At 36.0% G+C, this 27,254-nt stretch overlaps 5 protein-coding genes and 1 pseudogene across 5 annotated transcripts; 4 read left to right on the forward strand and 2 right to left on the reverse strand.

Moving 5' to 3' along the window:
* Positions 1-1,533: 1,533 nt before the first annotated feature.
* On the reverse strand, positions 1,534-2,002 carry LOC132172732 (stigma-specific STIG1-like protein 1). The gene has a single exon (XM_059584287.1). It carries the CDS (start codon positions 1,999-2,001, stop codon positions 1,558-1,560), a length of 444 nt encoding a protein of 147 aa, XP_059440270.1. The 5' UTR covers position 2,002; the 3' UTR covers positions 1,534-1,557.
* A 5,085-nt stretch (positions 2,003-7,087) lies between these two features.
* Positions 7,088-7,507, reverse strand: LOC132170128 (stigma-specific STIG1-like protein 1). The gene has a single exon (XM_059581031.1). The coding sequence runs from the start codon at positions 7,505-7,507 to the stop codon at positions 7,088-7,090; it is 420 nt and encodes a 139-aa protein (XP_059437014.1).
* A 2,032-nt stretch (positions 7,508-9,539) lies between these two features.
* On the forward strand, positions 9,540-10,969 carry LOC132170129 (cytochrome b561 and DOMON domain-containing protein At3g25290-like). The gene is made up of 3 exons (XM_059581032.1): positions 9,540-9,784; positions 10,227-10,481; positions 10,688-10,969. The coding sequence occupies exons 1-3, from the start codon at positions 9,545-9,547 to the stop codon at positions 10,967-10,969; spliced, it is 777 nt and encodes a 258-aa protein (XP_059437015.1). The 5' UTR covers positions 9,540-9,544.
* A 5,397-nt stretch (positions 10,970-16,366) lies between these two features.
* LOC132170130 (uncharacterized) lies at positions 16,367-17,720 on the forward strand (annotated as a pseudogene).
* A 92-nt stretch (positions 17,721-17,812) lies between these two features.
* LOC132170132 (uncharacterized) lies at positions 17,813-22,364 on the forward strand. The gene is made up of 8 exons (XM_059581033.1): positions 17,813-17,816; positions 19,217-19,587; positions 19,821-19,887; positions 20,240-20,286; positions 20,519-20,606; positions 21,342-21,475; positions 21,558-21,656; positions 22,031-22,364. The coding sequence occupies exons 1-8, from the start codon at positions 17,813-17,815 to the stop codon at positions 22,112-22,114; spliced, it is 894 nt and encodes a 297-aa protein (XP_059437016.1). The 3' UTR covers positions 22,115-22,364.
* Positions 22,365-22,819: 455 nt separating this feature from the next.
* Positions 22,820-26,086, forward strand: LOC132171443 (pentatricopeptide repeat-containing protein At4g04370). The gene has a single exon (XM_059582754.1). The coding sequence runs from the start codon at positions 23,363-23,365 to the stop codon at positions 25,616-25,618; it is 2,256 nt and encodes a 751-aa protein (XP_059438737.1). The 5' UTR covers positions 22,820-23,362; the 3' UTR covers positions 25,619-26,086.
* Positions 26,087-27,254: the final 1,168 nt, after the last annotated feature.

Below are 27,254 nucleotides of genomic sequence, written 5' to 3' on the forward strand. Positions count from 1 at the left end.
AAAAAAAAATTGATCTATTGTTTTCCATTAAACTAATTAATAATTAAAGGGTGCATACAAGAAATGCAAGAAATAATATAAAATGATTAGTTCGTATTAAATTGTCAAATATTATATATAGTGATCAATCAACTGCGCGTAGTATGGCAAAACTAGCGGTTCAATTGTTCAAATGTTTGAAGATCCTGAGTATTCCATTTTCCAAATTGAGAAAAGCGGGTATATAAGCAATTACATGTTGTCTATGTTTTAACGTTTTATTAGAAAACTATTTGAAATTCATAATTGACTTTATATGATCTCTACGTAATCAAAGAAATAAGACGGCCCAACAACCTAACTCCCATAATTATCTCATTCTCATAGCAATATGTATTCTCTCACGCCAACATATAGTGAGAGAATATACATTGGTGTACAATATTTCATTTGTTAAAAAACAAATGCAATTTTTTTTTTTATTTAATGCCAAGGTTAATTGGTTGATTAGTAGTTTAGTACTAACATATATGTGAGCAAAGTAGGATAAAAGTTTTGTTTGGGATTGTGATTTCGTAAGAATAATTTACGTACGTTTTTTAAAAGATATCGCACAACGAAAGGCCTTTGGCATTGCAATTTAAAAGGCAATTAATCTAAAATAAGAAGAAAAAAAATGTACGATTTCTATAAGTAGGCTATGAGATGCTTATTTAAAAAAATGTGAATTTAAACCAAAATTACGATTTCGCATAACAAATATTTGACAAAAAAATACTTCTAACATGTTTTACCAAACGCCTTTGCAATTTTAAAAAATAGTGATTTTAAAAATACGTACTTATTAAAACCGTAATCCCAAACGGACCATACAAGTACTCATTCTTTCGTCCCTTGTTTTGGGAGAGGGGGGTGGGCAAATTGCAAGGTAAAACTATGAAAACTCAAGTTGTAGTCATTTATTTGATCTCATTTTTTTAATGAGTAACGATAGATTTACAACTTTTTTATAATTTGCTGGCATGTGTCAGTATATATATGGTGTTACATTAGCTGCTAAAAAAAAATTAAACACCCTTCAATTACACGTTTCTACAATAAATTGTAGTACATCTAAGATTTTTCTTTCCCTAAAGCGCAAATATATAATTTAAAATAATTGTAATAAAAAAACAAAATACCTTCAACACTACTCCACACACCTCTTACAATTCTTTAGAGCTAGAGATATATAATTGTATAATCATAAACATAACTAACAACTTAATAAGTTTTGTAGCTTCAATTCTACACCACAAACAAGAGACAAGCAACTTAACACTTTTTATATATATGGATGCATTTCTGCTTGTAGAAATTCTTTTATGGGGCTCTTGCCTACATGCCCTATTATACAAAGGAGTAAGGCTACAAACAACATTTTTATTTCATTGTTATTTTACTCTACTGATGTAGTAATATATCGTACAACCCATCGTTGGGACCAGTCATTATTAAAAAGAAAATATCAAAGACGGATCGATATTATCATGTCAACATGATAAAAGTGCAGTTTGTAGCATTACATAGACTCTCTAATTAAGCATAGCTGCATAACCCGTACTCACATGAGCCTCCATTCCTGCACTTCTTGTTGCACCGGCCGCAGTGTCTCTCATCGTTGGATGGGTTGACGCACTCTCCTTGGCAGCACATGTCAGAGTATTTGCACCTCTTCCCGCACTTCCCACAGTTAAGTTTGTCTGTCATCACATTAACGCATTGGTTTTTGCAGCAATCAGGCCCCGGGCTGGCCTTGGCAAGACAAAGCCTAGGGAACACATCGCAAGTGCTCGCAGCCTGCACCCGCTGGGCGAGGAAGCGGCCATTTCTTACAAGAAACGACGGTTGCTCGCTTTCGGCTAAAGGGTGTTCATCAGCATTGTCTTTCTTTATGTTGGCATATGATTCATCAGAGGTTGATGGCGCTGCTGCTGAAAGAGAAATGGCGGCTATACTCATTAAAACCAGCAAGGTAAGCATGATTTTTGATGAGGTTATTGCCATTGTGTATATATATATGCGTATGTCTAGCTGTTTGTATGAATAAATGCTGATGGGGAAGAAGGAGGGATGTCAAGGTATTTATAGGCCGGGCTGTGTATAGGTTATCTTGGAGGAGTCTCTATCAATTACGGCTAACTGAGATTCAAGTAAATGGACGTTAGGCATCCAATTTTGATCCAAAATTTCAAATGTGAGATAGAAATTTGGGAAAAGGAGAAGAACTACACATTTGGTACGTATTTAGCTATTGACTAAAGCATTAATTGTAGCAGGCGCTCGCGAAACTTCCTTCAACAGGATTGTTGGGCACGTTAAGGGCCGACACCAATTGGACCTTGCAATAGTACGTGTCCCCCCTCCCTTTACTAGATAGAGATGTTCACTAATATTAATTGCAGTTTGGATTGCCGAATTGCTAGTAGTCCGAGTAACAAATGTAAGAAATTAAAATTTTCATGGGGTTCATCTGTCGAGTAGGTCTCGGGTAGCTCGTCTTTTTATTTGGACATATGGGTCTTGTATAAACTCTCTCACATTTGCTGTCCGAATTACTAGTAATATAAGAATTAAATTGATGGAGATTCGAATCCCCTCTCACCCTGCTTCCAAAAAAAAGTATCATTGTGCTTTTTATAATTATAATTTCATGTCTATATATGATACAAATCTGATATTCATTTAGAGTTTTCCTCAAAAACTTTTATTATAAGTCTTTTATAAACTTACGTGGTAGTACTGCTGCAGGTATAGCGCATATCATGTCAACTACTAAAACAATTAAATTTACCTGTCAAATTTAGTTATTTAATTTTTTCACCCATGTGACACTCATATAAACTATATAGTGATATAAAGGAAATAAAATAAATAAATAAATAATAGTGGAGAGAGAATGTTCCAAATTTTTTAATTTTTTAATTTTTTTTTTCTTTAATTTCAGCCTTGTGAAAAGCATAAAAAACATGTATAGGAAGGAAAGAAAAAGTAGATACGTAGGCTTGTGTAGTTGTACGTGTACATGCATGACGAAGGCAAAGCCCACAGCCCACGTTCTGCTTTGATTTTTTTTGGCTTGAAATCAGTTACAAAAGCACTCATCAACTTTCCGATAGCAACACAACGTATCCACGTCTCTCTTCCAATTTGACTTGTATGCGATTTCTCAATTAAGTCCATTTGGTTTGGCGGGGTTTGGCTATTTTGGGGTGAAGTATATAGCCCACAAATTTTTTTCAGAAGTCTAATCGGAGAGGGAATTGATGGGCAGTGAGTTTGATGCCGGTGGTGTTGACGCCGGCGGTGGCCCCTTCTAGTCCTTATTATCATCTGGATTCTCAACACAAAGTAGGCAGGCGATTATGACTTTTTGGTTGAAAGAAGAGGGCATGATCTAACATCACGTGCGCGCCATGATCTAGACAATTCCTCTCAACAAATTGCCTGAATTTAAAAATAAAATAAAAATTACTGAAATTCCTATATGCCAACCCCTAATATTCAGCTGGTATGTTTCATGCCGTTGAATTCCGAGGACTTAATTTGGTCCCATTAGAAGCATTTTGTTTCCAATTTTGGCCTAGTAGGTAAAACCTACCAAACCTCTGACCAAAAGGATATTTTTTTTAAGGACAAATCTCAATTTAATAGGTTGAATTGAATAAATTTTGTTTTAGGGAAAAAAACATTTTACCTTCTCAACTATTCACCCATTTACACTTTTAACTCAAATATTTAAAAAGTGACACTTTACCCGCCTCAAACTTTCAAATTGTTGCAATTCGACCATTCTGACTTTTTTCTTTTTTTTCCTAAAATGGCCACATCCCAAGTTATAAAAGAAAATTAAAAAAAAAATTAAAAATTAAGGCCACCCCTTAATTTTATTTATTATTTTTTTTAAAAAAAAAAAACTTGGGATAGGGGCATTTTGGAAAAAAAAAAAAGTCAGAATGATCGAATTGCAACAATTTGAAAGTTTGAGGGAGAGGTAAAGTGTCACTTTTTAAGTATTGTGATTAAAAGTGCAAATAGGTGGATAGTTAAGGGGAGTAAAGTGTATTTTCCTTTTTCTTTTTTAATTGAGTTAATTACAAGAAAAAATTTATCCAATAACTCATAGAGACTATAGAGTGATATACATTAATGTACTCTTTATACATTACCATTATTTAAAAAACTAAATTCTTACAAAATATCAAGGAGCTACAAAGTATAAGAATATCTAATCTATAATGATTTATAAATAATATTGTTTAGGTGGGTGGGCTACAAATTGGATTCTTAGATGCAAGAATTTAAACCCTAGCCTAATTCAAATATTATTCAGATTAGGATTTTTCAACCCACCCCTACCACGGGCTCAAAAGTACCCAGAGCCAGCTTGCCCAAAGTCCAAGTTGGGCTGGGATTGGTCTGGGTTAGCTTCCAAGGGGCATCCTTGCTTAATTAATTTGGTAGGTCACTAGTTTTCGCAAGAGGTGTTTTCAATGAATTCGGCTTACATGCTGTTATTAAAATAACAGCATATATGCTGTTATGGGTAAAGTGACATTAAATGCTAACTGCTCCGATAACGGAGGAGAGTAGTGCTCCCATGCCTTCTCCATCATAACAGGAGTTATAGTAGAAGGGTATTTTTGTCTTTTCACTTTTATAGAAGACAAAAATACCCTTATTCTTTAGTTCAAATGAACTGAAAAGAATCCTAATTCGAAATGGTTATCCGAAAACTTGTTGTCACCTTGAGGTTTGGGGCCTTTGAGGTGGTTGGGTGAAGAGAATATACACAACGTAACCCATTATGATTCTCTTGCCGTTACCGAAATAAAGTAGATGGGCGGATTTGAGGGTAGGCTGGTTGGCACTTGAAGTGGGCTGCCCAACAAATTTTAAAACATACTGTGTCATCCTATACACAGCTAAATTTATAATCGATCCTTCATTTCTCTTATTCCCTTTAAAAGATCATATTCTTGAAAGAAAAAGCAAAATGGTTACAAGTAGAAATGAAGTAAGCAAGATACCCGTTGATAAGAGAAAAAAAGAAAAGAAAAGAAGAGATACGTACCCCATGATATGATATACTGTGTTACTTTCCCGAAGCATACGCTGAGTTTGACCAATGGATCTCTCCATAAGGTAATTTTAATGTGGCTTCACATTTTGCAAGCTCTATTAAAGTATGTGAGAATATATTCCGAATATATTATCATGCTTCCCTTATATTCTAACAAAGTCTTTGCATTAGTTCTTACTTAATTCATTCGGTGACACACACAATTTTCAAACTTTACGTGTGATTTTGATTTTTCTTTGTGCTTCCTTGTTAAGGAATAACGATGATAATTGGACCCTGTGATGTTAGGCCAAACCAAAAGAAAAGAGCCCATAATGATCAGTAGTAGTACTAGAGTAATGCTGTACATAATCCTTCATCTCTAAAGTTTATGTGGCATGGTCTATCTTCTATAATATTTGGTGCGTGAAAATTGGAGATTAATTAGTTTTTTAATTTGAGGATCATGTCGCATAAGCGTTGGGAGGTGAGAAACATGTGAGATGATGAATAGAATTTCTAATCTAAATAAGAATATCACATTAGAAAACCCAAACCTCTAGTACTGAAACCTCAACGAATGAACACGCAAGCAATATCATGCACTAATTAATAAGTGCATTTCAATATCATACACAGCATACACATTACTCTTGAAGATAAGGTGGGAGTGAAATTATTTATGTGACAACCTGATCAGCAGCAGATTATGTGCAGCTGGTGGTTGGCATTTTCCTTTTTCTGTACATCATTCTTCTCACCTGTTAAATTAAAATAAGTACTGATCATATATAATACATTAATAATAGAGCATCTGTTTTTTTTTTTGGGCTACCCCTTTGTCTATGCAATGAAAGAGAAAGAAAAGCTTTTAGTGATGATCGCGGTGGTGTAGGAGCGAGGGTAATCTAGATTAGGGTTACTGCTCCGGCGCATGCAATAGCTTTTAATTATTGCATAGGATTTCAACCCCCATTTATCGATATTTAGCCCATAAGTTAATAACGAAAGTTACCCATTTAACTATTTTTATTGTGTCTAATAACATTGGGTAATTAACAAATTTTTCTACTAAGAATTTCTACGACTCAACCTCTAAAAAGTGACATGTAGAAACATATGTTTTCTTATTAATACTATTAAGAAAAAACACGTGAAAAGCACATGCTATTAAAAATACATGTATTTTTTACATGCTAAAAGACACATGTCACTGTTTTTTTATGTTGGGTTGTACGAAATCTCCTATAACTCAATTTGTAGGAAATTTACGTCCGAGCAATTAATTCTTAATAAGTAATTCTACTCTTCACTCATTTATCAGTTATCACACTAATTTAACACCGTGACTTCACACGCCACATCAGTCAGTGTAAAATGGGTGGAAAAATGAACATTAATGATCATTCTTAAAAGAACAAAAGTTGACATCATTTCTACATTGGCAGTTTTATATGTAAGATGTAGCATCTGTAATGCATTAACATATATTTTTGATGATGTAAAATTCCTTCAAGATCACCGGATCACTTAATAATTTAAGTTTACTGGGTAAACTCCGAATACACACAAATCCACCCGCAAGAACTGTATATCAGTTAAGTAAGAACTCAAAATAATTAATCTTGTAATATTAACCAAACAAGGGACCACATGAGCTGACCCTCAAGCTAGAGGGGATAAGCATTATAGTTACTGTTAGAATTCTCTGATACCATGTTAGAATGCTCTGATACCATGTTAGAATAATGGAGAGATATAGAAGAGCAGAAGGATAATAAGGAGAGCAGAAGCACACAATTGATTACATTATATTGATATTCTGTTGATATGAAGGACTACAAAGACTTTTATATATAGAGAGACTATGAGTAATAAGCAAGGAACTTAATAGATTAAGGAAAAGTAAACTTAGTAGACCTTGAACACATAAGAAAATAAATAACCCTAAACATAATATTCTTAATGGTTGCAAACCATATATAGGGAGGTACGGTGAATTCATATTCATGCATAATTGCACATCCCAGAAACACAAAACTCCCCCTTCTTGCACCTTTTCTTGCACCCACCACAATGGCCTCTGTCAAACGAAGAGTTAACACATTTTCCATTGCAACAAACTTCAGTGTACTTGCACTTGTATCCACACATACCACAGTTCAAGCGATCAGCCTTCACATTGACACATTTCTTTCTGCAGCAGTCTGGCCCGGGGCTGCTCTTCCGGCGACAAATCTGGGGAAACTTATTGCAACTCATGTTGGCTGCCAGGTTCTGCAGTGCAAGAAAGCGGCTCACCCCTCGTAAAGGAGTGACTTGCCTTTGCATGGAGGCCATGTCGTCGTTATAATCATCTAAATCCAAAGCTGCAACAATGTATATTGCAGCTGCTGACAGAAAAAAGAAAAGATAGAGCAACTTCATGGCTATAATGATCATAAAGCAATTGGAGAAAGGAGAGGAGTGGGGGACTTGATCACATAGGACACGGGTTTATATATGTAGAAAAATAGACTGTAGAGTTGACAAAAGAAAAATGAAGCTACACGTCTTACTTTTTGTTTGTGGTCCTGATTCATGAGACTGCTTACAAATTACTGAAAATATCTCTTAATAATAACTCATTTGATTTGTTTGTAAAGAAAGTTAGCTTCTCTGTACGTATCTCCAATGTAAATGCATGTCAAAGATGACCCCGGAATTTCGGCTTCTAGTATATATAGTTAATTTCCATGTCATGGTTTGGCGAGGCCAGTTACTTTTTCGTGTTTGAAGCAAACGTAAATGAATGGAAGAGGATGGTGTCTGAATATGGAGATAAATAATTAAGGCCCACTCAAACAAAGAGATGGAAAAGCCTAAGAGCTACTCGCCCCTCATATAGTTATTATATTCAAGGCATGCCAATTTTTGTGCACATTTTTTAGTTAAATGGGTTGCTTCTCACCTCATGTTTGGAAGCATTAATGCTTTCAATTGGGGTAACGTGCGAAGAACGCATGTCACCAATTGGGCCGGGGTGACGTGCATATTTTTGCACGTCAACCCTAGGGTGACATGCAAAAAATAAGCATGTCACGCACAAAAATTTGCATATCACTATTTTTCTTTCTAGTCATCCAGATTGCAGTCATTTCACCATACATCACAGTTGAATGTCACTACCCTAATAGTGAATTTTTTGGCTTCTGCACGTCACTTTGGAGAAGTCACAAAATGGGATTATTTTTGTAGTGATTCTCAATTGGTCTTTCATTCTCATTTTCATTCGGATCAAAAATGGGAAAGACTCTTCTTTGTAATCACTTTCCTCATTTGAATAAAAAAAATAAAAATAAAAATCTCACTACGTGACAGTCTGACAGATTATCAAGAAACACCCACGAGGGACCACCTTTGAAGAATGTAGCACAACTAATAAGAGAATTTCCACTAAAAGAAATGTATTTTGCTCATCTTATCTTACAAATTAATCATTAAATTTGTAAACTTATATAAACCTCACATAAGTCAATAATAGACTCCACAAATTTAATGGTTGATCTATTGAATTTGTAGGAAAATATAGACAAAGTATTGAGAACTTATTAACCCCTAGCTTTTCTCTTTCCACTAATATTAGCTAAAATACCTTGTGAAAAGTGCAGAATTTTTATTTTAATTACTGTTTTTTTTATACACGTCAATAGATTTTCTAATTTACTCTCTACTTTATTTAAATATTACAGTTTAGTGTTTTTTTTTTTTTTTTTTTTATTAAAGAATAAGAAAAAGAAATTAAATAACCAATATTTTATTAATGTAGTGCCCTAGAGTCACAAAAGATATTTTAGCTAATGTGCTAAATATAGCTAATATAAGCTATTTGACCATCCTGACCGTGTAAAAATCTGCCTCAACGGTGTCCTGTAACCAATATTTTAAGTATTGGGCTTGGCTTGCAGGCTGTGTGTTAAACTTAAAACTGGGTTGGATAGAGCTGATCAGCTCTATCCAACCCAGTTTTAAGTTTAACACACAGCCTGCAAGCCATGAGATCATCTTCCCCTATGAATTCTAAGACTTTTAATTAGCAAATTTCCTTTTACTAAATCCCACATGAATGATCCCCAGCTCATTATGTCAAAAATAAATGAGCTTAAAATTTTATGGTGTATTATAAGTTATATTTGATGCTTATTTTTGAAAGATAGAAAAGATTATTCCAAGGGTCAGAATAATATCAGATTGTTTTATTGCTACTGAAGCGATTCATTCAGACAAAGATTGCCTATTTTGATAAGAAAAGCACATATTCCTGACACCCATGTAGTACAAAACAAAAATTTTATCGCATAACAGTGAGTGATGTCCAACAAGTTTTTGTTGGATCCTAAATAACTGTATAGTTTCCGACAACATTGAGATTTTTGGAAGTTAATGGATCCATTGAGATTTTTGAGAACTTCCCATTGAGAGACCATGACTTCCCATTGCCTATATATACTTCTTAGCATGGTGTTTCCCCTCCAGTACTCTATCTCTGCTCATGCCTCTTCATTCAATGGGGGGATCTCTCTCATGCAAGTTGATGATCACTCCAATATTAATGTGGAAGATCTGGTGCCCCACATTCAAAGCTCAAATAGTGAGGTAACAGTGGACCTAAGATCCAGGAAGGGTCATAGCTTGTGGCATCGACAACGTCGACACCTCAGAAATGTAAGATTAGTGATTTCTATTATAAATTGTCATTTATCATTGGGAGCCATTTCCAAGTTATTTCATTTGCACCCTGATCGGTGGCGACTGGCCACCAGAGAGGACTCTTATGGGTCTACTTACTCAAACAAGTGTCGTTTATCTCGGGTTATCTAAGTGGATGGGCTCCATTAAATCCTCTCTCATTAGGGTTTGAGCAGGCTACAATTTGGTTAATGAATTGAAGCCAATTTCGATCATTTCATTACCGTGAAAAAAATGTGGATTCTAGAGGTCAAATTTGGTCCATCTCAACTCACTATTTATTTTCAAAACTTAAGCTAATAAAAAATAAAGAATTTAATTACTTATAAGCCAATTATTCAGCAATAAACTCATCATATTCAATGTGAAGCTAGAAATGCGACATATATATGTATTGATTTTCTTGAGCTTTGGACAGGGGCATGAGATTTTAATCATCATAGGATGGGGAACAATGTTGCCCATGGGGGTGATTGTTGCAAGGTACTTCAAAGAATTTCCCATGACTTGCAACGAATGGTACCAATTGCACATAATGCTTCAGAGCGTTGGATATATTCTGGGCACCATCGGATGGGCAATTGGAATAAGCCTCGGAAATACTTCCAGACAATCCGCCTATAAAACACAGCGCATTCTAAGTACCATTGTGTTTACCTTAACAACTATTCAAGTTAGTCCAAATCTTTTTCATTTTCATTTCATAATTTATATTAGATTTCGCAGCATTAAACGGTGCATATATATGTTGCTTATATTGCCACGTCATTTAAAATTTGTGTACCATGTGGCGCCGTATGGATTGTTAAATGCTGTGAAATCAAAATTTTTATGGTTTTTCCAACAATATATTAACATGCTAATGTTGTCAATTATCAGATGCTTGCCTTATTTTGGCAACCAAAGAAAGGAGATGAATATCGTAAGTGGTGGGAGACATGCCACCATTGTCTTGGGTATGCACTGCTTGTATTAATTGTTGCAAACATACTTGTGGGGATCCAAAATCAAAGTCAAGCTGAAAATTTGAAATGGGCTTACGTTGTAATACTCGGACTTTTAGCGTTAATAGCCCTAGCATTGGAAATTTATAGGTGGGTTAAGTCCAAAGTAATTCGCCAGTCAGTGGAATTGAACAGCAGTATGTACACTTCCCCTTGAGTTTTTAACTCATTGTAATTTTTTTCCTATAATTGGTTCATTATTTCTGTTTCAGTTTTCACTAATAGGCTCCCTATCGCTAAAATGTGTTAGATATTTTTACGGATTGAGATTTTTAATAATTTTGGTGTTTGGATTGTTAGCAATTCTGACAACAAATGTAAGAGAGTTCTTATAAGGTCCACTTCTCTGAGCAAGTCTCTAACAGCTCACCCCATGTTAGGGTAAGTGGATCCTATAGAAAGTTTCCTCACATTTGTTAACCGAATTACTAACCATTTAAATAGCAAATTGCTAGAATCGAGATTCCATTTTTATTTGGTTGTTTAAAAAAAAAAAAAAAAACCACTAAAAGCTGAATCCCTTCTTGAGTGATAACTACTTTGTCTGTCTTTGTCTCTCTTTCTGTAACAATCCCTTCAGTTATCAAGCACATTGAACAATGTGTTACAACGAGCAGCAATATTGTTGGCTTTATATGATAACATCTTTAACTTTTTTTCTTTTTGTATTCTCTTTAATCAAAAATTTTGGGAGGGCCATATGACCCACCAACCCCCTTAATCGGTCATTTAAATAGTAGTTTGAGGAGATGTATGTAATTTTCCCAAAATGAAAATAAATAAAAAAATGGAAAAAAAAAGAAAAAAGAAAAAGAAAAAGGGGTTGGAGGATGTGGAAGGGAGGAGGCCGGCCGGTCGGTGGTGAGATTGGGAAGACAAGGAAAAAGAAAAGATACTCACAATGAGAGAGAAAGAAATTGTAGGAAGCCTCATTGTTTATGTAGAAAAGAAAACCTAACAGAAATCTAACCGTTCAAGTGTGTCATCAAGGCATCCTTCGTACGCTCACGATCGAGACATTTCGATTTCCACATATGTAGCTGTACGTGCTTGTGCTTGAGACTTGAGAGAGAAAGAAGCTAATTCTGATTCTTAAATTTAACAAGACACTTTCTGGTAACACCCAAAAGTAAGATTCGTAGAAGTCTTCCTCAACAAAATTCGTAGAATACAGGTTCATGTGAACCATGCATTTTCCGAACGTGCAAAAGCTAGAGCATCTAATTTAGCCTTTGTTTCATACTTGTAATGGCCTACTTTATTAGTTCATGAAGCAAAGTATATTAAAAAATTAAGCGTATATATAATAAGTAGATGCGTTTCTACTCTCTCTTGACGACAGATATCACTCTAAAAATTAACGCGGCTTTCAATTAATTTGTCACAATGACAGTCTGAGACACAAACTAATCCAGTAAAGAAAATAAGTGGAACAGATGCGTAGAGTCAATGGTTCTGCACTTCTGCATGTGGAAGGAACAAAGCTGCCCGGCCGGCCATGGCCCAAATTAAAAGTCTTCCCTTATATAACATTTTCCTAAGCAAAATAGCATCTAATATTTTTGGGAGATAGATGGCCAGTGATGATTTGAGTCCCTTTTCAGGGCTGAAGAAGCCTTATCAGGCAGCTCTGAATGGGGACTGGGAGGCCATGAAGAGCTTCTACGACAAACACCCTGAGCGTGTCGTTCATCCTCTGACGATCGACGGGCTCACTGCGTTTCATATTGCAGGATATAATAGTGAAGGAACGGAACTGCTTCAGCATTTGCTTGGTCTCCTACCACCCTCCGATATATCTCTTGCCATATCCAAGAAGAGCGATCACGACAACAATGTTTTTCACGAGGTCGCCTCCACCAACAATGTTGCATCAGCGAAACTCTTGATCACTAAACTCTCTGAAAACAATCTGCCCGAGCTGAAAAAGATACTCGAGGATCGTAATCAACTTGGTGAAACCCCGCTGTTTAGGGCAGCTGCCCTTGGTCAGACAAAAATGGCCAAATTTTTGGCTAAATTAGTTGGGGAGCATGATATAAGTCCCCACTTGCATAGACATGACAGCATGTCCATTCTCCATGCCGCTGTGTTAGGCCAACACTTTGGTCTCTGATCTCTCTCTCTCTCTCATGCAATTAAACATACAAGTTCAAAATTAATGGCATGCTTTAATTATATATGGTCTTTTATGATTTTTTTTGTTGCAGAAACTGCCATTTGGTTACTAGGAATGGACAAGACACTTGGAACAAGAAAGGAAATCAATGGCATGACATGTCTTCACCTTCTAGCGAAGATGCCTTCTGCTTTCAGGAGTTCATGCAACCTGGGAAACATGAACAGATTCCTCTATTATTGTATGTCGACCTCTACAACTCTTATATTTATGTTAATTATGTGCGCGCCTTTCACAACAGCATTACATATATGCATTTGTGCGGCTTCAATTCATTCACTTTAAACAAAGCTTTTATTCTTGTTATGCTTTAAACACCGTACCCCCAATTTAATTAGTAATTTAAACACATTAATTCTTAGTGCAGGCCTTCCTGCCCATCTGGATGATGACGACGACGATGATGTTGATGATGGTAATGAAGTTGAAAAAATAATGGAAGATTTGGAGAGAGGCGGCCACGATAGCAGTAGCCTCGGCCGCCAAGCAAACAGGCATTCATCAGGTAATTTTACAAAACACACACACAGACGCGTACACACGGATTATTTCCTACTAATCTCTTATCACACTCGTTCAGAAACAACCGTCCGTGCTACACTACCTTTTCAAAGTGTACCATATAAAATGGGGGAAAAAATACTAATTCATGTTCAAAGATAGCGTTTGTGAAAAGAAATCAGGATTTGAGGGAAAAATGAACCCCATCCGGCTCATCAATTTAGCCTAAAAAAAGTTTGGCGAGAAAGGGCTCACCAAATTTAGTAAGCATGCATGGTAGCTCATCAAATAAGAAAGCAACAACTTTTAAATGTAGAAAGAAATGATTCTGTAAGAGAAAGCAGAGATAGAATGAAGATAAATGAATGGTAAAAGTGAATAAGTATAATATATAAAGAGTGAGATGTAATTAAGTAATTTGAAAAAGTGGGTAATTAAATATTTAGAAAAAAAAAAGGGTAAATTTTTTATTTCTTTTAATCTAAAATATAGAGTATAGATTTGGTGAGCTGCAAAAGAATGCTTGAGAGATCAAAATCTCTAAGTGCTTTAGTTTTTCTTTGTTTATTTACCTTGATTTATATATATATATATATATATACAGATTCCCCTGATCAATACTTTCGGTTATATTCCTCATTTGTATACTAGCAGAAATATTTTTGTAACCATGTAATTTTACACAATTGTTGCAGCAATTTCAAGAATATACTATGCTATGTGGAGGGGCCTGGCTAAAGGTGCTGATGCGAACCTCAATCGACACGCTTTGAGACCCAACAAACAATATTGGAAATTAACCCAAGAAAGCTAAAAATCAGATGTTTAGATAGAAAACCCCGAACTAACGTTTATAAATGAAACGCGAACCAAAGGTATAAAAAGTAACAACCTTTGACCCAACGTTTATAAACGAAACACGAACCGAAGGTATAAAGTTTGAACGCCACAAGGAAGAATCCTTGATAAGTTCACAAGTTCTCTGAAGAACTAATAGAATAAGCAAACCTCACTTTTTGTATTTTCATTCATGATCTCCATTACAATGAGTGCATGCTATTTATAAAGCATGGCTGAAAATATGACTAGCTGTTTGCTATGGAAATGAAATTAAATTGGTTCCGACATTGGAAAGTAAATAAGGTAAAAAATGACTAACTAATAAAAGCCTAAAATTAAGGTTGATTTAAGTCAATCAACCAATTAATTGGCATGTAATTTGGCAAGTCAATCATCCAATTAATTGGTATGTAATTGGAAAGTCAATCAACAATAATCAACCATTAATTCATGCCATTGCTAAGGAAATTATGCGCAATCAGCTCCATCAATAGCTTTGATCAAATTTATTACGTCTTCATCTCCCTTTGGGCCAAGTTTGGAATGCCCCATTTTAGAATCAGCACAAATCTCTTGAATCAGCCCATTAAGTACTTCTTTGACCTTCTTGGATCTTGCTCTAGTAATAGGTCCAACTGGAACATGCAATAGATCCTTTAATGGTGCTTGTTGCTTCTCATCATTCCCCCTCTCTTCAAAATAATTCGTCCTCGAATCATCACCTATATCAAAAGGAAGAGGACAATTGTTTTTTTTTTTTTTTTTTTTTGACGTCTCTTTTTTTCTTTTTCTTTTTGTTTTCTTTTTTTTTTTTTTTTTTGACGTCTCCTTCTTTTCTTTTCTTTTTTTGTACTTGGTGCACGACACAAAACAACAAGAAGGAATAATGAATACAAACAGAACAAGATAGGACGATAATAATAAACAAAAGATAGAAAGGATAGGAAACCTGATTTTAGAGCCTGTGCTCTGATACCAAATGATGCGAACCTCAATCGACTTGCTTTGAGACCCAACAACAATATTGGAATACGGACCCAAGAAAGCTAAAATGCAGATTTTGATAGAAAACCTTGACCCAACGTTTATAAATGAAACGCGAACCAAAGGTATAAAGTAACAACCATCGACCCAATGATTATAATTGAATCACGAACCGAAGGTATAAGGAAACAACCATCGACCCAACATTTATAAATGAAACGCGAACCGAAGGTATATAAGTTTGAACGCCACAAGGAAGAATCCTTGATAAGTTCACAAGTTCTTTGAAGAACCAAAAAAAGGCGCAAGCCTCACATTTTTTCTAATTTTCATCCATCATCTCCATTACAATGAGTGCATGCTATTTATAAAGCATGGCTGAAAATATGACTAGCTGCTTGCTATGGAAATGAAATTAAATTGGTTCCAACATTGGAAAGTAAATAAGGTAAAAAAGGACTAACTAATAAAAGCCTAAAATTAAGGTTGATTTAAGTCAATCAACCAATTAATTGGCATGTAATTTGGCAAGTCAATCATCCAATTAATTGGTATGTAATTGGAAAGTCAATCAGCCATAATCAACCATTAATTCATGCCATTGCTAAGGAAATTATGCGCAATCAGCTCCATCAATAACTTTGATCAAATTTATTACACCTTCATCTCCCTTTGGGCCAAGCTTGGAATGCCCCATTTTAGAATCAGCCCAAATCTCTTGAATCAGCTCATTAAGTACTTCTTTGACCTTCTTGGATCTTGCTCTAGTAATAGGCCCAACTGGAACATGCAATGGATCCTTTAATGGTGCTTGTTGCTTCTCATCATTCTCCCTCTCTTCAAAATGATTCATCCTCGAATCATCACCTATATCAAAAGGAAGAGGACAATTGTTTTTTTTTTTTTTTTTTTTTTTCTATTTGTAGAAGAAAAAACAAGCTATTTTGGTCGAGAAATTAACTACCATCTCTCTCACAAACGTACACATACTTATATATATATATAGTACTATTCATCAATATATATATATTGATGAATAGTACTATATATATGACATGGACAGAATGGCCGGCTATCGATGAAATATGGAAGGCGAAGAGAAAGCATGAATCAGCTTTTGAACTCACCAAGTTGCTAGCGAAGATGGATACCACGTGGGCAAATAGTTTACAAGTAGAAGACAGGCCCATTTCCTTGAGGAAAGGATCACACTCTTTGGACGACGATGGCAAAGGAGGCGCCAGTAAAGGAGAAGGAGGAGATCAAACACCTGACACCCCATTGCTTATTGCAGCAAGTGAAGGAATAGTAGAAATATTTGACGAGATACTTGATGTGCATCCTCAGGCAATTGAGCACATTAGTAAGGACGGGGTAACTATAGTGGTTGCGGCCATTTGCCACCGTCAAAGAGAAATCTTCCGCCGTCTAAAGATGATGAAAGGGGTAATGGAACATCGGTTGTTTTCACTGATTGATAAGTGAGGTTACACCATATTGCATCACGCCGCAGACATGAAGAACTATAAGGGAGGAACACGCGCTGGTCCTGCACTCCAATTGCAGGATGAGTTGCAATGGCTCGAGGTATATAATATTTAAGCTCCCTCATATATATTTACTTTCTCTCAATCGGCCTTTAAACACTACATTCTCAGAAAACAAGATTTTTCTGACCATATATAACATTTCTATGTGGTTAATTAGTACTCAGAACACATTAATCTTATACAATGTCTTCACGCAGCGTGTGCGAAAGATAGTTCCCTCCCATTATGTCATGCACCGTAACAATGCCGGTAAAACTGCAGACGAGCTCTTCAAGGAGCAACATGCCGAGCTTCTTGAGAAGGCAGAAAGGTGGATAAAGGAGACCTGTCAATCGTGCTCTACAGTTGCAATCCTTGTCGCCACTGTTGTTTTCACGGCTGCATACACCATCCCAGGAGGAAACGATCAGAAGGGTCGTCCAGTTTTCCTTCATTCTCCCTTCTTCTTGTTCTTCACCATCATGGACGTTATCTCCCTTGCGAGCTCCTTGACTTACGTAGTCATGTTCCTCTCCATCCTCACATCTCCATTTAAGCAAGAAAATTTCCTCAAATCTCTCCCTCGGAAACTCATGATTGGCTTCACCTTACTCTTCCTCTCCATGACAACCACCATGCTTTCTTTCACAGCCACCATTTTTCTCATCAATCATTTTGAGAAGAAAGCTTTGACTGTCACTCTTGTTAACATGGCTGTGTTGCTTCCCGTCTCCTTGTTTGCGCTTATGCAATTCCCCTTGTATGTTGCACTCTCCAGTAATACGTATTCCCTTTTCAAGAAAATCATCAAGAAGGCTTTTCGCGGGACTCCCATTCCTCGTTTTTTCAAGGCCGGCAACCTCAAGACCTGTTGAGATACGATCGATGAGAGAGTTATGTGATATGATCGATGAGAGAGTTATGCGTTAGCCTACAAGAATAATCACTATTTTTCAAGATATTGGACATGGGTTTAACATATTTTTTTCAATTTGGATTTTGATTAAACAATGGTGTATTTTTAGTTCCCATCCTGAACTACATGTCAAAATTTTGTGATCAAATTCTGTATCAGCTTGCTTCATGTACAATATAATAGGGATACATTATATATCTCTCAATCAGAAGACCTGAAATGATTCTCCTTTTCTTTCTTATTTTGCAACCTTGTTTGAGACTGATCAAAGAGTTGTAATTTGTATCCAGCCTGATAGCATCTCTGTTGGGATCCGAACATAAGAAGCTTAGACGGCATGTAAGCAAGAAATTGTAGGCACTCTCTCACATCGACATGAGTTATAGCCTAATTTTAATTCTACTTGTGCTTTAAAACTTATGAGCATTTACATTCAATTTAGTAAATTTTAGGGAAAAATGTAAATTCAATCTTTGTGGTTTACCTGATTTGCAATTAACTCATTGTATTATCAAAATGAACTCAAAGGTCCTTGAGGTATGCCAAAAAAATAATTTAGTCCCTACAGTCAAATTTTGTTCATTGATTTAACAGATTCTAATAGCGTAAAACATTATAACCAAAATAATTGTGATACTTATCCCATTTAAGTTAGTGTCATACTAAGGGAATTTGTTAAATTAGTAGACGAAATTTGATTGTAGAGATTAAATTATATTTTTGGCATACCTCAAGGACCTTTGAGTTCATTTTGATACCACAGGGAGTTAATTGTAAATCAAGTAAACCACAAATACTAATTTTGCATTTTTTCCTAAATTTTATCTAAAATTTAAGTAAATAATCACGTATTTTAGGAAAAGAAAAAAAGAAAAAAAAGAAAAGTACAATATCAGTTCTTGTAGTTTACTTAATTTGCAATAAGCTCCCAGTGATATCAAAATATTCCGAAACGTCCCTAAGATAGGCATAAATAATAATTTATTTCATTATGTCAAATTTCATTAAAAAATAAATAAATTGACTGTTAGTGTGCCGTGCTAAAATCAATAAAATTACATGTGTCACTCATAACAAAAAATATATATAAATATATGAAAAGGCTTTTGTTTATTAAACGGGTTATGTTGATTTGTAAAGTAAACAAACAATTAATTTTTTATTAAATGGATTATGCTAGTTGAATTTTGTCACTCATTTATTTAAATAAATTGTGAAAGGATTGATGGATCTTATCGATTTAACTAAAAGAGTCAATCTAAAATTAATTTATATAATTTTATACGCATTAGACTTAAACTCGAGAGGCGGTTGGGCTCTAACCCGCGCTAGGCTAATTTCAGGCTTTGGGCTGTTTCCTGTTGGGTCTCCCAGGCTTTGGGCTAAGGCGGGCTAACAGAAGAAAACACAGTAAGCAATAAGCAATTAAGGATCATTACTTAGTTAAGCTTTCAGTACTTGACGTTTATACGCACCAATTCGTCCATCACAGAAATTCAAAACGCAACGTTTCACGTCCCCCACGCTTGATTTCGGCGAACAATCTGGACCAAAAAGAAGCCGAGCAGTACGTGGTGGTGGAGCAGAGTGGCTCTGACATGGCCACCTCGGCAGCCCCCATCGACGGTATCGCAGCCGCAGCGTTCCGGTCCGTCCTGCAGCGAGTCCAACGAGCCGCTGAGCGGTCCGGGCGCGAATCCCACCAGGTCCGAGTGGTGGCCGTGAGCAAGACCAAACCGGTCTCTCTCATCCGCCAAGTCTACGACGCTGGGAATCGCTGTTTCGGCGAAAACTACGTTCAAGAGCTCATCGAGAAAGCTCCTCAGGTTCTCTCTTTCGTTTTCCTTTTCTGGGTTTGTTAAATTTTCTTTTTTTTTCTTTCTTTCTTATATATAATTTCTCAGCAACCAAACAGAGTAGGAGGATCAAGGTAAGTATGTGATACAAGAATTCGTTTTTGCTTATGGAGAGGTCCTAAATGATGAAACTTGTAAAATGCAATTTTTTTTTTTTTTTTTAAGTAAAAAGTAACTAACTTCGTTAATTGTTTGACTTGCAGCTTCCAGACGATATTGAGTGGCATTTCATTGGGAATTTGCAGAGCAATAAGGTTAAGCCTCTTTTGGGTATGTTAATATGAAGAAACTATGTGGTTTCGGGCGAGGGGAAAGTGAGGGAACCTTTTTTTTTTTCTAACAAATGAGAGCTTATCGAGAGAAACCCAATTTTAAGTGTATTTATTTATCCAATTTGAAGTTTGATATTCTTCAACGTAGCTTAGACACTTTTGTCTTTGAGAAGTTATGTTCATAGATCTTGGTTATGCTTTACTGCTGCTTTCCTTGTATGCCGATCATAGGGCGTAGGTTCGATCTCACAGTGTATCATCTTTTACTGCTGGAGAGAGAGAGAGATCACGATCTTTAATTATTCATCAATTGTCATCTAATATTGCGCACGTCATCTAATATTGTGCAGCTGGAGTACCAAACCTTGCAATGGTGGAGAGTGTAGATGATGAAAAGGTAACACCTTCTGCCGATATCTATTAGTAATTTTTTGTTAAAAGGTTTCTATGCTTGGTGTCAGGGGGACTCAGTTAAAAATGGCTTGCTGAGCTACTCAGTTTAAGCATACACTAGATTAACATTTTCAATAGGATGAAGAACCACAAAGTGAATTGAAAAGAAAATAAATTTAGCATACTTAAACTTTGACTGTTTCATTTTGATTTTCTACACTTTATGTGCTTTTCAGATTGCAAATAATCTCGATCGTGTGGTTGGGAGCATTGAGAGAAAGCCATTGAAGGTCTTGGTCCAAGTAAATACTAGTGGAGAAACATGTAAGTTGATTATGTTCGTTCTTCTTTACATACTTACAATTTCATTATTTTTTTTCTTTTAACAGATTTGACTTGTCTGATTGAAGTTCAAAACTCCCCTGACCTTTATGGCATTTTTTTTTTTTCCTAAGCTGACCTTTGTGGCTGCTTGAACAGTAAAATAACATGCTAGAACAATTGATTTGGCTATGTCGTACACCATTTTGTTTTTGAGAATCATAGTATCAATCAGCATTTGTGTTATTTTAGTTATGTCATTCCTTGTTCATATGCTTAGTTGTTGATCACCGTGTAGTGGTTGTTTTAAGTTCCTCAGCCATTCCCCCAACCTGACTCCGCAGCAACATGTGTCATGGATGGTTATTATCTGTTGATAGCAATATTGTCTATCAAAAATTAGTTATGATTTAGTTTCTTTTTCATGTGAAGTTTTATGTGACCATTCTATCTATGGGTGTGTCTCGTTTGTCTTTTAACATTTTCCATTTGGTGAGGTTAACCATTGTGTGGATGTGGCGTACCTTAAGAATTATACAAACCGAATATCTTAGTCACCCTTGCCTAATTTTGGTGGTATATGCGTTTAAGGGGCATGATGGTTTACCATCTGCACTACATTCTGAGCTCCTCTGCAATAGTTTTGTTTTCAACAATTGTTAGTTATTATCCTTGGCATTTATAAAAGAATCCTATTTATTCGTTTGGTATATTTAATTAACTACCATTTTGTTGCAGCAAAATTTGGTGTTGAGCCCTCTGGGTGTGTGGAACTTGCAAAACATGTTAGTTTGGGCTGCCCAAACCTTGAGTTCTCTGGCCTAATGACAATTGGTATGCTGGATTATTCATCGACCCCAGAAAACTTTAAGGTGACAGTCTTCACATAGTTGTGTGATCAAGCCTTTTTGCTTGTCCTCCTTTAATTTTCTCGAACCTGTCTGTTGTCCTCAGAGATTATCAAACTGCAGAGCTGAGGTTTGCAAAGCACTTGGAATTCCAGAAGAGCAATGCGAGCTGTCAATGGGCATGTCTGCAGACTTTGAGCAAGCTGTAAAGATTATTCTGCTGCTGTTCTTCTTCAGACTATATTTTTCACTATAATGACTTTTTTTTTTCTTCTTTAGGGCTAGGACTAGGAGTTCAAAATAACATGTAATTGAGTTGTATATACAGAGTAGGACTATGAAAGCATAAACTTTAAACAACTACAGTACTGCTACCGTGTTTCCCTCATTTTTCTGAAAGTCAAAATGGTTTCAAAAGCACTCTCAATAGTAGAAATGAGGATTTTAACTTGAATTTGCACCATTATGCAGAGTTGCCTTGTGGCGTGTCCATCTTTTTTATCTGTACACTGTAATATTAGGGGAAAAGATTTAGTTGAGAGATTTTACTTATAACTATAAAACTTGATGGTTTTGCAGATTGAAATGGGCAGCACGAATGTGAGAATCGGATCTACAATATTTGGAGCAAGGGAATATCCAAAAAAGCAAGTTCAAACTTGAAAAGTTGCAGCAACTATGGCTCTTAAGCTATAGAATTATGGGCTTATTCTTATAACGTTATGCTGGTTGGATATGTTATTCGACCTTTTTGCTTTGTTACTTGATTAGATCAGTTAAACTGGAATAAATATTCCATATGGGCGTGGCTGATAAGAATTGTTACATTTACAGTGATCTTTGAAACTCTGAAATCTATGTATGCTGTCCGGGAATGCAGCTGTAACACAAAGAAGTGGGTTTAGTTCTTTCATCAGTATTTGCCATGGAAGATGATTGTCAGCACTTGCTCTGTTTGTTGTTAATGCTTTTTAGAGTGTATTTTGTTTTTATTTGAAAAAATTTAAGTTGTTTTGTGTTTTGAGGTGTTTGTTAATGTTTTTGTTTTAATAAGAAAAAACGAATGGGCAAAGGAAAAGGAGTAGTAAGATGTTTGAGCTAAGGTTTTGATTCTAATATGATCAAAACCTCCAAAATCTAATTTCGTATTGGGTACGTATTAAATTCGTTGGTCGTGTTAAAAATTGCTGAAGTACAGCTAGGTCCCAAGCCTGGCCCATGATCAGGTTGTACTTTGCACACGACCCAAAAGGTATCAAGGGTCTGACCCGAGAAAAGTTAAAAAGGAACAACTGCATGTCCTTCCGGTTGGAAAATCTATTTAAACTGAGATACTACATAATATTTTCAGAGCAAAAGACAGCGAGATCAAGCTACTTATGTTCAAGAATCTAGGAATTTTGAGTTTCTCTCACAAATCATGCCATCAATTCAATCGCATAGATTTAGCTCATTTCGTTCATGGCATTGTGAATCCTGGGTTTGATTCGAGCCGACTGCCGACTCGACTGCTCAGTGAATTGTCCAAATCGGTGAAGCCCGTGAAATGTCTGATAGGGACGAGTTTAGTTGGAGCACGATGATTTGCTGCTTATGCGAATTCAGGAATGTTCGCTGAAGCTAGAATACTTTCTGATGAGACTCCGAATAGAAGTTCTATTGCTTGGTCTTCTATTATATCAGAGTATTGTCGATATGGTTGTGAAATGGAAGCTCTTGAATTGTTTCGACAAATGCATTCCGAGGGACAAAAGCTGAGCCAGAATACGTTGGGCATGTGAGGAAAGCCACCATATAAATCAAACTTGTACTTTTTGATTCTGTTTGCTCTTCAGGTGTCTTTCCGCTGCCCCCATGCTTTGGGTAATTTCAAGCCAACTTTCTTTCATGTCATGCCTTCTAACATGAGTTATGAACAAGCTAAAACCTTCTCTCTTCCACCCCTTTAAACCGCCGCCGCCACCACACCCTACCACCACCAAGTCATTCAACGCTATCATCAACCGTCTCTCATCGCAAGGCGCTCACCATGAAGCGTTCCTCACATACTCCTCTATGCTTAATACCAACACCCCTCCAGACGCCTTTACCTTCCCTAGTCTGCTCAAAGCCTGCACCTCTCTGCACCTGTTCTCTCATGGCCTCTCATTCCATCAACGTGTCATTGTTAATGGGTACTCTTCTGACCCTTATATTGCGTCTTCTTTGATAAACTTTTATGCCAAATTTGGGTTCACAAGCAATGCTCACAAAGTTTTTGACATAATGCCTGAGAGAAATGTTGTTCCTTGGACTGCGATCATTGGATGTTATTCGCGCACAGGTGATGCTTATATGGCGTTTTCTATGTATAATGAGATGCGGCGCCAAGGAATTGAGCCCAGTTCAGTTACAATTTTGAGCATGCTCTCTGGAGCTCCTGAGCTTGCCCATGTGCAGTGTTTGCATGGTTGTACAATTTTGTATGGTTTTGAGTCTGATATAGCTTTAGCAAATTCTATATTAAACGTTTATGGTAAATGTGGACGCATTGAGGATGCTAAGGAATTTTTTGAATTTATGGATCACAGGGACATAGTTTCATGGAATTCTTTGATTTCGGGCTATACGCAGACTGGCAATATTAGAGAAGTTTTGCAGATTTTAGATAGAATGAGAATTGAAGGTACAGATCTTGACCAGCTGACATTTGGGTCTCTGCTGTCTGTGACCGCAGCACAGGGCAATCTTGAATTGGGAAAGTTAGTTCATGGGAAGATTTTGAGAACTGGATTTTACTTGGATGCACATGTTGAAACATCACTTATAGTCATGTATTTAAAATGTGGGAATATTCACATTGCATTTAGGATATTTGAACAGACCTCAGACAAGGATGTTGTCCTGTGGACGGCGATGATCTCAGGGCTTGTGCAAAATGATTGCGCAGATGAGGCACTTATTATTTTCTGTCAAATGTTAAAATCAAGAGTGGAGCCATCTACTGCTACAATAGCTAGTGCTCTTGCAGCTTGTGCACAACTGGGTTCTTTTGATCTGGGGACCTCAATTCATGGTTACATATTAAGGCAAGGAATGACATTAGACGTCCCTGCTCAAAATTCTCTTGTTACTATGTATGCTAAATGCGGTCATTTGGATCAAAGTTATGCTGTTTTTGATAGAATGGCCAAAAGAGACTTGGTTTCTTGGAATGCAATAGTTGCTGGCTATGCTCAAAATGGCCATATATGTAAAGCTTTGATCCTCTTCCATAAAATGAGGATAAACCTTCAAAGACCTGATTCAATAACCGTTGTGTCCCTTCTCCAAGCTTGTGCTTCCACTGGGGCACTCCATCAGGGAAAGTGGATCCACAACTTTGTAATTAGAAGTTGCCTTAGACCGTGCATCTTGGTCGACACGGCTTTGGTTGACATGTACTCTAAATGTGGTTACTCAGATACTGCCCATAAGTGTTTTGATGGAATGGCAAAGCAAGATCTGGTCTCATGGAGCACAATAATTGCAGGATATGGTAGTCATGGCAAAGGGGAGACTGCTTTGAGGATGTATTCAGAGTTTCTGCGCACTGGAATTGAACCAAACCATGTCATTTTCCTCTCAATTCTGTCAGCTTGCAGTCATAATGGGCTTGTCCACGAGGGCATGAGCATCTTCCAGTCTATGACAGAAGATTTTGGTATTGCGCCAAACCTTGAACACCGTGGTTGCATTGTTGATCTTCTCAGTCGTGCTGGAAGGGTAGAGGAGGCATTTAACTTTTACAAGAGGATGTTTCCAGAACCCTCAATGGATGTTCTAGGCATACTCCTCGATGCTTGCCGGGCCAATGGTAAAGATGAACTTGGTGAGATAATTGCCAGAGATATTCTCATGTTGAGGCCTGCAAATGCTGGTAACTATGTGCAACTGGCACACAGCTATGCTTCAATGAATCAATGGGGTGACGTGGGTGAGGTGTGGACCCAAATGAGGTCTCTCGGCTTGAAGAAACTCCCTGGATGGAGTTTTATTGAACTGCATGGGACCCTTACCACGTTCTTTTCAGATCACAATTCACATCCTCAATTTGAAGATATAGTGACAATACTGAAAGCTGTGAACTGGGAAATGAGGAAAATAGGCATTAACGATAAGACCACCCAACTACTTGATATATCCTGAAAATGTGGGTAAGAGAGGCCTAAAGCTTCTTAAACAAAAATCCCATCAGCCAATGTTTTGGGATGCCTGTTGTGTCAAGGGACATGAGATTTAGAATTCTGATTTTTACTGAAACTTGCTTAAGAAGTTGAAGCACTCAAGTAGAACAAGGATTTGAATTTTGGAGTTTATAGGAGTGTTGTTGAACTACATGGGACAATTACTATGTTCATTATTATAGATGACAGTTCTGCACAAAAGAAAGTCAAGCTAAGATGCTCAAGCATTGCCTACATGGCAAAAACTATGTGGTTAAGCCTCTTTTTTGGGTATGTTACTCTGAAGAAACTGTGGTTTTGGGTGAGGGGGAAGTGAGTGAACCTTTTTTTTTCTAGCAAGTAAATCAATGACAGAACTGGGTTTTTTGTCTATAAGCTCTCATTTGTTAGAAATTTGCATTTTACTGTGACATATTCTAGTGATTCATTGGGCAATTGGGACTTTATTTATTAATCCAATTTGAAGTTTGATATTCTTCAACATAGCTTAAACAATTTTGTCTGTTAGAAGTCATGTTCAGAGAACTTGGTTATGCTTTGCTGCTGCTTTTTTTGTGTGGCAGTCATAGGACGATCTCACAGTGAACCAAATCATTTCAAAGATTGTGATTAAATTCTTTTATTATCTCACCGGCTTAAAATTGACAACTGACGACTTAAAAGTTGAGTAGATATAATTTCTTTTTATATTACATTCTTCAAATAAATTTAGAGAAATGGTAAAGGCACAACTTTAGCACAACTTTTCTCTTATTTTTTATATTTATTTTTTAAAATTTCTGAAGGTCCTTTTTTATTTGGTATTTAAAAAAAAAAAGAAAAAAAAAAAAAAAGAAAAAAGAAATGGCCTTTTTCTTTATAAAAATGGTCTTCTTTTTTTTTTAAAAAAAAATGGTGATTATTATGAAGAAAAAGACCATTTAAAAAAATAAATAAATAAAGGACCATATAGGATGTTATTGCTTCAGAATTTTTTTATTTATTTTGTTTTTAAAAAAATGACCACATAAAATAAAAGTTGTGCCAAAAAATTGTGTTTTTATCATGCCTCATAAATTTATATTACATTTTGCTTTCTTATCAATTTGAGACGAATTTAAGAATTAATGTAACTTTTTGAGATTTATGTTGAAGAATGGCATAATATAGTTGACCTTCTTTGTTGACATTGCAAAAGTACATTTTTGCATGGCCGGACCATACGATGCCCAATCTGTAGCGCCAGTCGACAAGAGAGTTTTCGATGTTTAAGTTAGTAAATTTGTTGAGAAAATAAAAGAGAAAAAAAAGTTTTAGAGTAGAAAAAGTTCTTATCTCATTTGGAACCGTCACCTTTGATTTTACGATTGACTCAAAATATTTTACAATTGATCAAATTTTTCAAATGTAATTAAACAACAACAAAGTATTATTTATAGAAAATGTTTTACATCGAAACAAATAAAGCATAAATTATTAAGATTTTCCAGCAACATCATTATCACTTCTAAAATATGATAAAATAATAACTGAAATAAATACATATTGTATTGAAATACGTATTATATCCAAATTATTTGATTTAAAAATAATTACTGAAATAAATACGTATTATATTG

This window comes from Corylus avellana, chromosome ca2 (assembly GCF_901000735.1).
Source record: "Corylus avellana chromosome ca2, CavTom2PMs-1.0".
Taxonomy (NCBI): Eukaryota; Viridiplantae; Streptophyta; class Magnoliopsida; order Fagales; family Betulaceae; genus Corylus; species Corylus avellana.

Excerpts from the sequence above, each read along its gene's own strand:
- LOC132172732 (XM_059584287.1), bottom strand. The coding sequence starts at position 2,001 with ATGCTTACCTTGCTGGTTTTAATGAGTATAGCCGCCATTTCTCTTTCA.
- LOC132170129 (XM_059581032.1), top strand. The coding sequence starts at position 9,545 with ATGACTTCCCATTGCCTATATATACTTCTTAGCATGGTGTTTCCCCTC. Across the intron at positions 9,785-10,226 it reads AACGTCGACACCTCAGAAAT|GGGCATGAGATTTTAATCAT; the intron begins GTAAGATTAGTG and ends AGCTTTGGACAG. Across the intron at positions 10,482-10,687 it reads TTACCTTAACAACTATTCAA|ATGCTTGCCTTATTTTGGCA; the intron begins GTTAGTCCAAAT and ends GTCAATTATCAG.
- LOC132170128 (XM_059581031.1), bottom strand. The coding sequence starts at position 7,507 with ATGAAGTTGCTCTATCTTTTCTTTTTTCTGTCAGCAGCTGCAATATAC.
- LOC132170132 (XM_059581033.1), top strand. Across the intron at positions 19,588-19,820 it reads TCATCGAGAAAGCTCCTCAG|CTTCCAGACGATATTGAGTG; the intron begins GTTCTCTCTTTC and ends TTTGACTTGCAG. Across the intron at positions 21,657-22,030 it reads CTGCAGACTTTGAGCAAGCT|ATTGAAATGGGCAGCACGAA; the intron begins GTAAAGATTATT and ends ATGGTTTTGCAG.
- LOC132171443 (XM_059582754.1), top strand. The coding sequence starts at position 23,363 with ATGAACAAGCTAAAACCTTCTCTCTTCCACCCCTTTAAACCGCCGCCG.